Source organism: Ochotona princeps, chromosome 29 (genome assembly GCF_030435755.1).
Source record: "Ochotona princeps isolate mOchPri1 chromosome 29, mOchPri1.hap1, whole genome shotgun sequence".
Lineage (NCBI taxonomy): Eukaryota > Metazoa > Chordata > Mammalia > Lagomorpha > Ochotonidae > Ochotona > Ochotona princeps.
Genome location: NC_080860.1, coordinates 10,909,842 through 10,922,963, shown reverse-complemented (window position 1 = coordinate 10,922,963; position 13,122 = coordinate 10,909,842). Strand labels below are relative to the sequence as shown.

At 47.3% G+C, this 13,122-nt stretch overlaps 2 protein-coding genes across 2 annotated transcripts in view; one reads left to right on the top strand and one right to left on the bottom strand.

The window, feature by feature from the left end:
* The window catches only part of DYNLL1 (dynein light chain LC8-type 1), a 22,314-nt gene extending 18,844 nt beyond the window's left edge, over nt 1-3,470 (bottom strand). Inside the window, exon 1 of the mRNA XM_012928946.2 lies at nt 3,137-3,470. The gene's annotated coding sequence lies outside the window, so the exon portion shown is untranslated. The remainder of the gene's footprint in view (nt 1-3,136) is intronic.
* On the top strand, nt 3,461-13,122 carry SRSF9 (serine and arginine rich splicing factor 9). Its single transcript, XM_004591892.3, has 4 exons — nt 3,461-3,795; nt 8,784-8,944; nt 10,397-10,569; nt 12,619-13,122. The coding sequence occupies exons 1-4, from the start codon at nt 3,608-3,610 to the stop codon at nt 12,760-12,762; spliced, it is 666 nt and encodes a 221-aa protein (XP_004591949.1). The 5' UTR covers nt 3,461-3,607; the 3' UTR covers nt 12,763-13,122.

Sequence of the window (13,122 nt, the reverse complement as noted above, 5' to 3'; positions counted from 1 at the left end):
CCACTCTGGGCTCCAGCCATGTGTCCTCCCCTACTTCTCCCTGCTTTACTCCTGCTGGTCCTGCAAAACTCCTGCTACTCATCTTCCAGGAATCTCTCATAGAACCTTTAAATCTGTGTTAGGACATCCTCTGGTGTGATCTCAAGCAGCTTGCCCTTCTCACATATGTCAGTGTAAACAGCAGCGTGTGTGTACAACTTGAGGACAGCTACACTAGATGAGCGCAAGAGCTAAAGGACATTCCTGCATACAGTGTATGGCCTTAGCATAGAATGCAGCCCATGACCTCTTCTTTTACACTCTTTTTTAAATATTTATTTCAAAATTTGTATTGGAAAGTAAGATTTTGCAGAGGAGAGACAAATATCTTCTGCCTACTGGTTTACTTCCCAAGTGGTTACAATGGCCAATCTGAAGCCAGCAGTCAGAAGCCTCAAGTAGGTCTCCCACATGGGCACAGGTTCCCAAGGCTTTGGGGCATCCTCTACTGCCATCCCACGCCACATGCAGGGAACTGGATTGGGAGCAGAGCAGCTGGGACACAAACCAAACTGGAGCCCATATGGGATCCTGGCAGTCCAAGGCAAGAATGTATCCACTAGGCTATCGTGCTGGGCTCTACATAATGTATAATACAGTGATTCTGGTTACTTTATTTTATTTCTAAATTAAAGATGGGAGATGTTCTGTGAATGATGATATTGATCCTTTCTATTTATTATTTATTTTAAAAAGATTTATTTATATTTATTGGAAAGGCAGATACTATAGAGAAGGAGAGACAAGGAAATCTTCCATCTACTGGTTCACTCCTCAAGTGGCTGCAACAGCCTGAGCTGAGACAATCTGAAACCAGGAGCCAGGAGCCTTCTCCAGGTCTCCCACGTGGGTGCAGGGTCTCAAGGTTTTGGGCTGTCTTCTGCTTTCCTGGGCCACAAGTTTAGGTCTTCCTCTTCTGCTTTCCCAATCCAAGCAAGGAGTTGGATGGGAAGTGGAACATCCACGACACAAACTGGTACCTATATGGGATCAGGGCTTGCAACGGGAGTATTAACCAACTGAGCCATTGCACCAGGCCCTGGTTATGTTATTTTAGGTTAACTTCTTTTATTCCATTCTAATTAGAAAAGTATGGGCCTGGCGGTGTGGCCTAGCGGCTAAAGTCCTCGCCTTGAACATGCCGGGATCCCATATGGGCGCCGGTTCTAATCCCGGCAGCTCCACTTCCCATCCAGCTCCCTGCTTGTGGCCTGGGAAGGCAGTCAATGATGGCCCAATGCATTGGGACCCTGCACCCGTGTGGGAGACCTGGAAGAGGTTCCTGGATCCAGGCTTTGGATCGGCATAGCATCGGCCATTGCGCTCACTTGGGGAGTGAATCATCGGACGGAAGATCTTTCTCACTCTGTCTCCTCCTCTCTGTATATCTGACTTTCCAATAAAAATAAAAAAACAAATCTTTAAAAAAAAAGTATAATTTAACCAATTAAAAAATAAAAGAAATAAAACCAAATATAAATTAAAACTAAAAAAAGAGATAAATAAGGGATGACTATGCTCACATTTGGAGGGCCCTCATATTTTTTTGTTGTTGGTATAAGCAGTGAATATATACACGTATGTATGTGCAAATATTTTCTCTTGTAAAGGATTGGGATAATAATGTATGAATTTTTATAATATAAAATTATTTTTATCTATTTTTATTTTATATTTGAAAGGCAGGGACAGAGAGATCTTCCATCCACTGTTTCATTCTCCAAGCACCCAGAATGGTGGGTGCTGGCCAGGCTGAGTCCATAACTGAATCCAGGAGTCCTTTAGCGGTAGCAGGGACCTAAGTACTTGAGCCAGCACCTGCTGCCTCCCAAGGTGCCCACTGGCAGCTGGCTGGAATTGGAAGCAGAGTGGGCATTTATTTTTTATTTTTATTTTTTTAAGATTTATTTTATTTTCATTACAAAGTCAGGTATACTGAGAGGAGGAGAGATAGAGAGGAAGTGGAGCTGCCGGGATTAGAACCAGCAGCCATATGGGATCAAGGCGAGGACCTTAGCCACTAGGCCACGCTGCCAAGCCCCCAGAGTGGGCATTTAAATCCCAGAAGCTCCTGTATGGGATGTTGGTGTCTTAACTGATGCAACATTTTATTTTATTATTTTTTCGATAATATGAAAACAAAGCACAGCTCTGTCAACAATCTTCAACTCTACATAAAAGTATGACATCTAAATTGAAAAATTCCTTTTAAGCTCCATTTAATAATTAGTCATTTTAGTGGCAGAGAAACAGAGACAGAGAACTCACATCCATTAGTTACTGCCCCAATACCTGCAAGGGCAAGGGCTCGGTCAGGTTGGAGCCTGTCCCAAGAACACGCAGTCAAGGTGTCCTCTGTGTGTGGCAGGAATTCAAGTAACTGAAGCCATCAGTGCAGGTTCCCAGAGTTCTGCATTCGCAGGAAGCTGGGGTCAGGAGCACAGCCTGTATGATAGCACATACAGGCATGTGCGGCAGCATCTTAACTGCTTGGTTAAACACTCACCCAGGAGTTTGGAACTCAGTCTGGATCTCCCACGGGAGTGGCTGGGTACTTGGGTACTTGGACCACCACCTGCTGCCTCCCAGGGTGTGCCTTATCAAGAAGTTGGAATGAGGACAGCAGCCTGGACTCAAAACCAGGCTGTAATATAGGATGCCCCCAAGTAACAGCTTCACCACAGCACGTAATGCGCACTCCAGAGCCTTCATTTTGGACATGAAAACTCTTCTTTCAATGAAAGATTCCTCTAAAGCAAGTCCCCAGGTGCCACAGTTTCCAGGTTCGAGTCTCTGTACTGCGAGATGTTAATGTGGAGAAGTCAAGTTGGGCGTGTGTCTACCTGATACTGAAAGTATTCACATCAGACGGCAGGCTGTGTGTTCTAAGCGTGTGCCCACTTTGGTGGGGGGTGGTCTTCCTTTTCTCCCCCTGGAAATCGGGGGGCGGGGGAGGGAGGTCCTTTTGTCATGTTTGTAAAGATTATAAGCACCGAAAGCCACAGGCACCTTAGAGACGGGTGAGGGAAAGCAGGCGCCCTTCACTCCTTCATCTCATAAGCTACATGGAGACCGCGTGGCCCCAAGGGCTACTGACCTGAGGCTGGGGGCCGCGACAGCCTACGTTGGGGGCTCGTGAGGACCGTCCAGAGGTCAGCCTGGCGCCCCGGCCTGACTCCTTCCCTCCGGCGCCCCGCACGCAGAGTGACGGCCGCCCGCTGGCCCAGCGCGCTCCCCACCCCCTGGGCTCTGTGAGGTAGACGGAACCCGAGGACAGAGGAGACGCCGAGGCTTGAGGCCGCCTCCGCCCAAGCCTAGGCGACGGAGCCGGGTCTGGGGGCCCGACCTGGAGGCTCCCGGGGCCGCCCCCGGCACCTACAGGGGGCGCCGGGCCGCGCGCACGCGCGATCGCCTCCGTCTCCCCTGTGGCTTCCGCGGCGCGTTCCCACAATGCAGTGCGGCCGAGAGCTTCCTCCGAGCCCGCGGGGACGCTGCGGGGGGACCCGGGGCTGAGGAGGCGGCGGCGGCGTGGGCTGCGGCGGGCCCGCGGCGGCGTTGGGCGGTGCGGATGTCGGGCTGGGTGGACGAGCGCTGCGGCGAGGGCGACGGGCGCATCTACGTGGGGAACCTGCCGACGAACGTGCGTGAGAAGGACCTGGAGGACTTGTTTTACAAGTACGGCCGCATCCGCGAGATCGAGCTCAAGAACCGGCACGGCCTCGTGCCTTTCGCCTTCGTGCGCTTCGAGGACCCGCGGTGAGACCCCCCGGCCCCGGAGGCCGCCGCCCGGCCTCGTCCCCCACCTCCCCTGCAGGCTCGCCCCTCCCCCTCGGTGTGGACCACCCCCACCCCCGCCTTTCATGGCGCCCCCGGGTGGAGGTGGAGGCCTTCTCTCCCTTCTCTCCGCGGGCTTCGGGCCGGCCTTTGCTCCATCGTCACTTCCTTTATTATTATTTTGCTTTAAAATAAATAAATAAACAAAATACACCGTCTGCGCGCTTGGAGGGCCCGAGCCCGCCGGGAGCGGCCTCGGGGATGGTGAGAAGGGAGCGCCCTACATCTCGCGCCCGGGGACGAAGCAGAGCCCGGGGCTTGGGCACCTCGCGCGACCGGGAGGGCGCCGGCGTGAGAGCTCTGCTCCCGGCCTGGAGCTGGCGGACGGCTTGGTCCCGAATAGACGGAGAGGTTCTGGGATGTCCTGCCCTCCTCCTCCGATGAGGGAGGCTCCTATGATGTAGGCGACGTGGAAGCGTCGGGTCTTTAAACTGTCGAGGGAGGGTCTGCAAACCCTGTGGGATAGGGAGCTTTCAGAACTGCGGGTGGTGCTTCTGGGCTCTCCCATCTACCTGCGGTTAAATAGGAACCTGCTCTCTCCCTCCCCAGCTTCCTCTACCTCACTACCTCGGATGACTGAAGGATGTCCCACTTGGCCAGGGACCTGGAGAGAGTTTAGGGGTCCAGGGGGAGGCAGGAAAGAAGGAAGGAAGGCTGAAGGCTCTCCTGGGCCTCACTCCTAACTTGCCGTTTCGCCTCAAAACGCTGCCCCCCTCTTAGTACTCAAACGGGTGTGTGTTTGAACAGCCCCTATGTGGCAAATCCCATTATTGTATGTTTAGCATTTTTTAGCCATGTGTGAGGCAGCCACCATAAACTACATTTTACAAGAAGAGAAAATTGAGGGTTTAATTGTTCATAAATGGGAGTCCCATGGATGGGATCAAGGTCAGACTCGAACTATCTGTTCTGCCCTTGGAATACAAACTTACTGCGTGATCTGCTACTTGGTCGTTTTTTCCCCTCCCTCTTTTCATAAAAGAAAACTTTTTTTTTTCTAATATTGATAGTTCCCCAGTGTTAAGGCATTGCACACAAAGTATCTTGCTTCATTTTTTCAGTAACAGTATGGGTTAGTCATTCTTCTTACATTAGAAATGGAAACTTTGATTAAATAATACTACCAGGAAGTGGCAGAACAGGGTGAGCCCAGATGCATTTATATTCACAGTCTGCCTTTGTTGTTTTTGAGAGTCAGGGTTAGAGACAGGTGTGTTCCTCTGTGTGCTGGTTCGCTCCCTGCCTGGCCGCAATGGTTGGCTCTAGGCCAGGAGCCAGGAGCTTCCACCAGGTCTAGTGTCAAGGAGCTGAGGTTAGGGCGCAGTTGCTGTTGATTGCGACTGTTGCATCCTCCCATTGGAGTGCCAGCTGGAGTCCTGGCTGCTCAGTTTCTTTTTTCTTTTTATGTATTCATTTTCCCAGACATTTATTTGAAACAGTAGTAGTGAAAAAGGGAGAGAGTGTCACTTTGCTTATTTACCCCTCAGATAACAGCAATGGCCACGGCTTGGCCTGGCTCAAGCCCAGAACTGGGTCTCCCAAATGGGTGATAGGATTCCAGGGCCTTGGGCCATCTTCTGGTGCTCTGCAGGCTCATTAGCAGGGAGCTGGATTTGAAGTGGAGCAGCTCTGACTCAGCTGGCTGATATGTGATGCTGGTGCAGACAACAGCTTCACTTGCTGTGCCAAGGTACCAGCCTCTGCTTTGTTTCTTATCCAGCTTCCTGCAAATATGCTAGCAAAGCATGCCTTGGGGCTCTGGCAGCTTCATGTGAGATTAGGATGGAGTTCTGGCTCTGGCTGTGGAGGCCATGTGGAGAGTGAGCCAGCAAACGGAAGAGCTTTTTCTCTGCGTCTTCCTCTCTTCTCTATTATTCTGCCTTTCAAATAAATAAGCAAATCTTTCAAACAACATCTACTCTAAAGCCCACACAGCTTCACCTCTCCCCCCATAATTCATTATCAGGATTAGGGTTGCGGGCCTGGCGCAATAGCCTAGTGGTTAAATCTCTATCTTGCAAACACTAGCATCCCATGTAGGAGCCAGTTTGTGTTCCAGCTGCTCCACTTCCCATCCAGCTGTCTGCTTGTGGCCTGGGAAAGAAGTAGAGGATGGCCCAAAGCCTTGGGACCCTGTACTTGCATGGGAGACTTTGAAGAAGCTCCAGGCTCCTGACTTCTGATTGGCTCATGTCTGGCCATCGTGACCACTTGGGGAATGAACCAGCAGATGGTAGATCTGTTTCTCTGTACCTCCTCTCTATATCTGCCTTTCCAAGGGGAAAAAAAAAAGAGTTAGGTTGCACTAGATGTGGGCCTTTTTGCCTCGGTCATAGAATCTTATAGAGTTCTGCACATGTAACACTGAACAATGCCCTCATTTCTACTTGTCCACTAAACTCTGAGGCCATTTTGGAGAATCAGCTTGGCAATCCCAGCTCCTCTAGAGCCCTATGAACTCTTGTAGAGCCCTAAAGTAACTATTAAATATTTTCCTCTTAAAAAAATATATATTTACCTCTTACCAAAATTGTATGTTTTTGACAACTAAGTTCTTCAAAGCTTACTGGAAAAATACACGTAAGAGAACGTACACTTACTTGCACCATATTTGAGTCTAGTTTTTCTTTTTTTTAGTATTTATTTTTATTTGAGAGGCAGATTTATAGAAATATTGAGAGAACGATCTAGCCTTTGGTCACTCCTGAACAGTTGCATTGGCCAGACTGAGCCGGTCTGAAGCCTGGCACTTCCTCTTGTCTCCCTCATGGGTACAAGGACTTAAGGACTTGGGCCATTCTCTGCTGCTTTCCTAGATACACCAGCAGGGAGCTGGAAATCAAACCAGTGCTTAGGTGGGACACTGGCAACACAGATGAACACTTAACTTATTACACCGTAGCACTAGCCCAAGCCTATTTTTTATTATTATTTATTTTTATTGGAAAGCCAGATATACAGCGAGGAGGAGAGACAGAGAGCAAGATGATTCACTCCCCAAGTGACTGCAACGGACGGTGCTGAGCTGAGCTGAAACCAGGACCCTGGAACCTCCTCCAGGTCTCCCACGTGGGTGCAGGATCCCAAGGCTTTGGGCTGTCCTTGACTGCTTTCCCAGGCCACAAGCAGGGAGCTGGATGGGAAGCAGGGCTGCCAAGATTAGAACCGGCGCCCATATGGGATCCTGGCGCATTGAAGGCGAGGACTTTAGCCACTAGGCCACCATGCTGGGCTCCTCAAGCCTGCTTTTTTTCTTAATAAAGATTTATTTATTTTTATGGGAAAGGCACATCAGATCTACAGAGGGAAGGAGATACAGAAAGACCTTCTAGCTGCTGGTTCACTTCCAAATGGCTGTTACAGCCAGAGCTGAGCTGATCCAAAGTCAGGAGCTTCTCCTAAGTCTCCAACATGGGTGTAGAATAGCCAAAGCTTTGGGTCATTCTTTACTACTTTCCCAAGCTATAAGAGGGAGCTGGATGAGAAATAGAGCAGCTGGGATACAAGCCAGTGCCCATATGGGATCCCGGTGCTTGCAAGTTGAGGATTTAGCCATTGAGCCAGGTCCTCCAAACCTACCTTTTAAATGTTTTTTTTTTTAATAGGCTTTAAGATGTTAGGCTTATGAAAAAATATTAAAAATGTTAGAGTATGGTATGTGTTCTGAGAAATTGCTGGTTCATTCTGGTTTATTACCAAAGTCAGTCATCTGTCAATAGTTCTTTTCTATGATTTAGCCCTTTTATAAGTACTGTTTGTTCATTTACTTTATTTTTTAAGATTTATCTTTATTGGAAATTCATATTTAAAAAAGAAGAGACAAAGATCTTCCATTTGCTGGTATATTTCCCAAATGGCTGCAACAGCTGGAGCTGAGCTGATCCGGAACTAGAAACCAGGAGTTTTCTCCTGGTCTTCCACACGGGTGCTGTGTCCCAAGGACTTGGACCAGACTCCACTGCTTTGCTAGTCCTCTTTGGACTAGTGGCTTTGGAGCCACTGGGTCCACTGGTGCCCATATGGGATGCCAGCACTTGAAGGTGGAAGATTAGTCAGTTCCGCCAATGTACTGGTCTCTCATTTGTTGTCATTTGTTAAAAAGATTGATTTTATTTATTATAAGGGAGAATCACAGAGAGAGGAAGAGAGCTCTCCCATTTATTGATTAATTCCCAATTGGCTGCAGTGGCCAGAACTGGGCCAGACAGGAACCAGGAACTTGATCGTGGGACTGGCGTGATGGCTGTACAAGCTAATCCTCTGCTTGTAGCACTGGCATCCTATATGGGTGTTAGTTCATGTCTCTTCTACCCCACTTCTGATCTAGTTTTCTGCTTATACCCTGGGAAAGCAGCAGAGTATTTGTGGGAGACCCAGAAGAAGCTCCTGGTTTCCAGCTTTCAATCAGCCCAGCTCTGGCCATTGCAGCCATTTGGGGAGAACAAAGCAGCAGATGTAAGACCTCTCTTATCTCACTGTAACTCTGCCTGTCAAAGGAAAGTAAGTAAACCTTTAAACAAATAAACATACCAGGAACTTGATCCAGGTCTCTCACAAGGGTGCAGGAGTCCAAGCTCTTGGGCTGTCTTCTGTTGCCTTTCCCAGGCTGTTAGCAGGGAGCTGAATTGGAAGTGGCTATGGGATACCAGTGTTGTAGGCAGTAGCTTAACCTACTGCTCCACAGCACTGGCTCCTGTTCATTATCATTTTGTACCTAGAAAACCCTGTATGTTACGCTTCTGAAGTTTAATTCCGGTGTCATCAAAGATCTTCAAACCGAAGCAGAGGTATACCAAGATCCTATTTTATTTCTTTCTTCTCATTCTGGCTTTCCTTGTTATTACTCCTGTCTCTCCCTGGGAAGTCACTTAGACACCTGAGCAGCACTAACTCTAAGCTTTTCTTTGCAGAGATGCTGAGGATGCAATTTATGGAAGGAATGGTTACGATTATGGCCAATGTCGGCTTCGTGTGGAGTTCCCCAGGACTTATGGGAGTCGAGGTGGGTGGCCCCGTGGTGGGAGGACCGGACCACCTACAAGAAGATCCGATTTCCGAGTTCTTGTTTCAGGTAAGGTCCTTGCAAATTGAATCAGATGGTGCATGTATAATCCTTACCACAGCAGCTGGCCTCCGAGAAATGTTAGCTGGGACACGTTGTTTGCTTGGGGTAGCAGGGCCATCTACAGTAGCTTGTGCCACTTTACAGTGTAAGGCTCTCCCCAGGGAGACACGTATCTTGCAAAAGAAACTGTGTTGGTAGGACAGCCTCCAAAGAACATGAGCAGGTTTTCTAGTGGTGAATAGGGAAGCTGCTGGAAAACCTTGCAAGCGGGAGTTCGAAATACATTTTCTTTTGTAGTGGATGGGTATCAGACTTGCTGGATAGGCATTCCCGGAGCCAGAATTAAGTAACTTGGCTAACCTTGGAACCTGAAAGGGGCTAGAGTTTGTGATGATTTTGGAATTCCTATTAAGAAAAGCCAAAGCTCCATACCTTCTGAAATCTTGGGGATTACATTGGGAAGTATAGACTGTTTCTGTCTAACATTTACATGTGATGAAATGTTAAGCTTAGAAATGTGTCTTTGAAATACTGACACACTAGTAAAGGTCTGGGCCTTCTGAATATTGCAGAGTTTAGTTGCATGAATGGAGTACAACATGACAGAACCTGGCATCTTTAAGAGGTGAATGGCACACAATCCCAGCAGGTTCCAGTGTACTTAGAATGATACTGCCTATCTTGTGTCCCATTGTAATTTTTAACCCTAGAACTCTATTCCCTCCTTCAGGATGTCATACATTATCTTTTTTTCTCTCCATGCTGCTCTGAAATCCTGCTTAGCACACTTTTAGGAAATGGCTGCAGTCCTGAGCAGTGAGCAGTAAACACAGCCTTTGAAAGCAGGAGCACATTTCTCTTTCAGTGCATCAGGTAGGGGTGTGTGACTCCGGACTAGTACTAGCATCTGAGTCTAACCTCCCCCCCCCCGTAGTGAAGAATTTGGTGATCTCTTAAGAGGTACTTGGTCTAGTTTATCAGTCATCCACACCTCCTAGGAAGCTGACTCTTTTTAAAATGTTCCTTGCTGTTACCTCCAGATGGATTTCTTTGGCTTGTTTCAAAACTTCCCATATCCTGGGAAATCCAGCCAGGCAAGAAGTAATTGGTACTGATAAATTTCATGGTGGAAAAAAATTGGAAGTTGAAGTCTTGGGAGTTTGGTTTTATGAAGGATAAAAAAACAGGCTATGAATTCTGAGATGCTAGAACGGTGATGAGATAGACCTGCTATGCTGGAGAGGCTGGAGCTCTGAAAGGCTAGCTGAGGACCCGTTTCTCAAAGTGGTTTACCGCTTAGGCTTCGGTGTTCTTCTCTGGGTTCATGTCCCTTGTCAAGATTTGTGATGTAGGGACCCTGAGGATTAAGTGATTCACAGAGAAAGGATGGCTGGTTCTTCACAGGGCAGTCACACAGCTAAAAGAGATGGGCTCTTCTCTTGTATTCTCCGTGTCTAGGACTTCCTCCATCAGGCAGCTGGCAGGACCTAAAAGATCATATGCGAGAAGCTGGGGATGTCTGTTATGCAGATGTGCAGAAGGATGGAATGGGGATGGTTGAATATCTTAGAAAAGAAGATATGGAATATGCCCTGCGTAAGCTGGATGACACCAAGTTCCGCTCTCATGAGGTGGGTCCCTATCTTATTTACGGGATTGTACTCAGATAACTGTACCTGAACCTGACCTAGTTGAAGTAGCAGTAAGCCATGCATTTGATATGTGATGACTTCTCAGTACCATTAAGAATCTACCCTGGGGTGGGTGTTTGGTCTGGCAGTTAAGATGTCACTTGGGGGTCTGCGTTTCACTTTGGAGGTTCAAGTCTCAGTTCTGTTTGTGTTCCTAGCTCTTTCCTGATGATACCATTTAGGAAATCCAGGTGGGGTTCCAGCTGTTGGCGTTGGCCTTGCTCAGCCCTTAGCTATTGCAGGCATGTGGCAAGTGAACCAGTGGTTAGGAACTCTTTTCAATCTATCTCTAACTCAAAATAAGTTTTTAAAAGAAACTATGTCTTAAGCAAAGTCAAGTAATTTGCCATTCCTAAGTCCTCTAGGGTCATAGCAGTGTATTCCTCTTCCCCCCACCCCTTTTATTTGAAAGAGAGGAAGAGGAATTAGGAATTTTTTCATCTGTGGAATTACTGTAATAACCAGTGCTGAGCCAGGTGAAAGCCAGGAACCTAGCGCTCCATCTGGGTTTCACATGTGGGTGGCAGGGACGCAAGTACCTGAGCCATCATCTGCTCCCTCCCAGGATTCACATTAGTGAAGCTGAACTGGAAGCAGAGGAGTTGGGGCTCAACTCGGGCACTCTGAATACTGACAACAGGTGTCCCAACTGTATTTTAACTGCTGGGCCAGTCACCTGGCCACCTGTCCCATTAATTTGGGAGTACTGGTGTAGTCTGCCATAATGGGGTGAGCTATTCTATGCCACCTTGTTTAAACATCAGTGTCCCTAAGTAAACTCAGCTCTTGGCTGTCCCATTTCTTGATCTCTTGTTCCTCCTTCCTAGCTACTGCCACAGGGCTGACAGTCACTTTCTTTTCCCAGAGTGGGATCCTCTTTGAAATCTGATTCACCCTTTTTCTTGTAGATGATCCCCTCCTTCTTAGAACTGAAGTTCTTTGTTTTTAAAATTTGTTTACTTAAGAGGCAGAGCACAGAGGGGGAGGAGAGACAGGTCTTCCATTCATTAGTTTATTCTCCAAATGGCTCCAATGGCCAGAGTTGGGAGGGTCTGAAACCTAGAGCCACAGGCTTCTTCTGGGTCTCCCATGTGGGTGCAGGGGCCCAATATTTTGGGCCACAGGTGCTTTAGTAAGGAGCTGAATCGAAAGCAGCCAGGACATGAACTGGCACCCATCTGGCAGCTTTATCTACTATGCCACAGTTAGTTCTTGTCCTTCCTTTCAGGAAGGCAGCTGCTGGTTTCTATCTGATTTGGATGGTGACTCCTTTTGACACTGGATATGATGTTACCAACTGGACATTGTTTCTTTCTGGTTATTTGTTCTGACTTGCTGTGTTGCTTAAGGAAGCCTGGGGAACTTCGATCTCTGGGCTCATTTCTTTTTCTGAGAATTCATATAATTCCCCAGTTTTATGGCTTGTCTGGCTTACCAGTTTTTTTGGCTGAGGCCGTCCTCTAGAGCTTGAATTTGTAGCATAAACAAAATAGGACTTGGACCTCAGTTACACTGAAAAAACAGTTCTCAGTAGGGGTAAATTCAGTGTCTGACTTTGACTTAATGGGACAAAGCTGCTGGCTTCTTTGACCATAACAAATGAGAATGTTGCCTGATGGTATAGGGCCAGCCCACACAGGACTTCTTTTTTTCCTTATTAATTTCTTGGCTGAGCTGTTGCTCTGAATCCTGCATCCTTCAATATGAAATGTTCACATAACAGCACACCAAAAGTCCTGCCAGGAAGCTGACCTACAAAGCATCCAGCCCAGCTCCCGACCCTTGGGAGGTACTGAATACATTAGCTCCTTCACATGTCCCCAAGTTGCCATTTACTCCTTGTGTCACATTTTGCAAATACTGTAACTTAAGTCTTTGTTTTTCTTAATTCCTGAAATGGGATAGTTAAGAGTACATGTTGTGAGGATAACATTGTGCCAGACATATAAAAGTACTTAATATTTATATATCTTTTTATTTGAATTTCAGGGTGAAACTTCCTACATCCGAGTTTATCCTGAGAGAAGCACCAGCTATGGCTATTCACGGTCCCGCTCCGGGTCTAGGGGTCGTGACTCTCCATACCAAAGCAGGGGTTCCCCACACTACTTCTCTCCTTTCAGATCCTACTGATACAGCTGGTGGGAATTTTTCCTTTATTTTTTAGATGAACTGAGCTGCTTTGTGCTCAGAATCTACATTCCAGATGGATGATTTAGTGGCTTAGGACATTTTTTAAATTTTTTTTAAGGAAATAAAAAAAAAAAAAACCTACATAATTTCTACCAGGGCCAAATTAAGCAGCAAAATGTTTTAAACAGCAAAAAATTGTGATTCAGAAGCAAGCTGTATATTTTCACCCCAGATTATTGGGGGCGGAGAGGGGGAATCAGTGTTGTGTCTTGTAGGTTGCTCAGCTATGGAGATGAGCAGTTAGTGTGACTGAGTTGGCCCATTCTGTTTAGAAATATATTTTAAACGTTTAGTAATTGA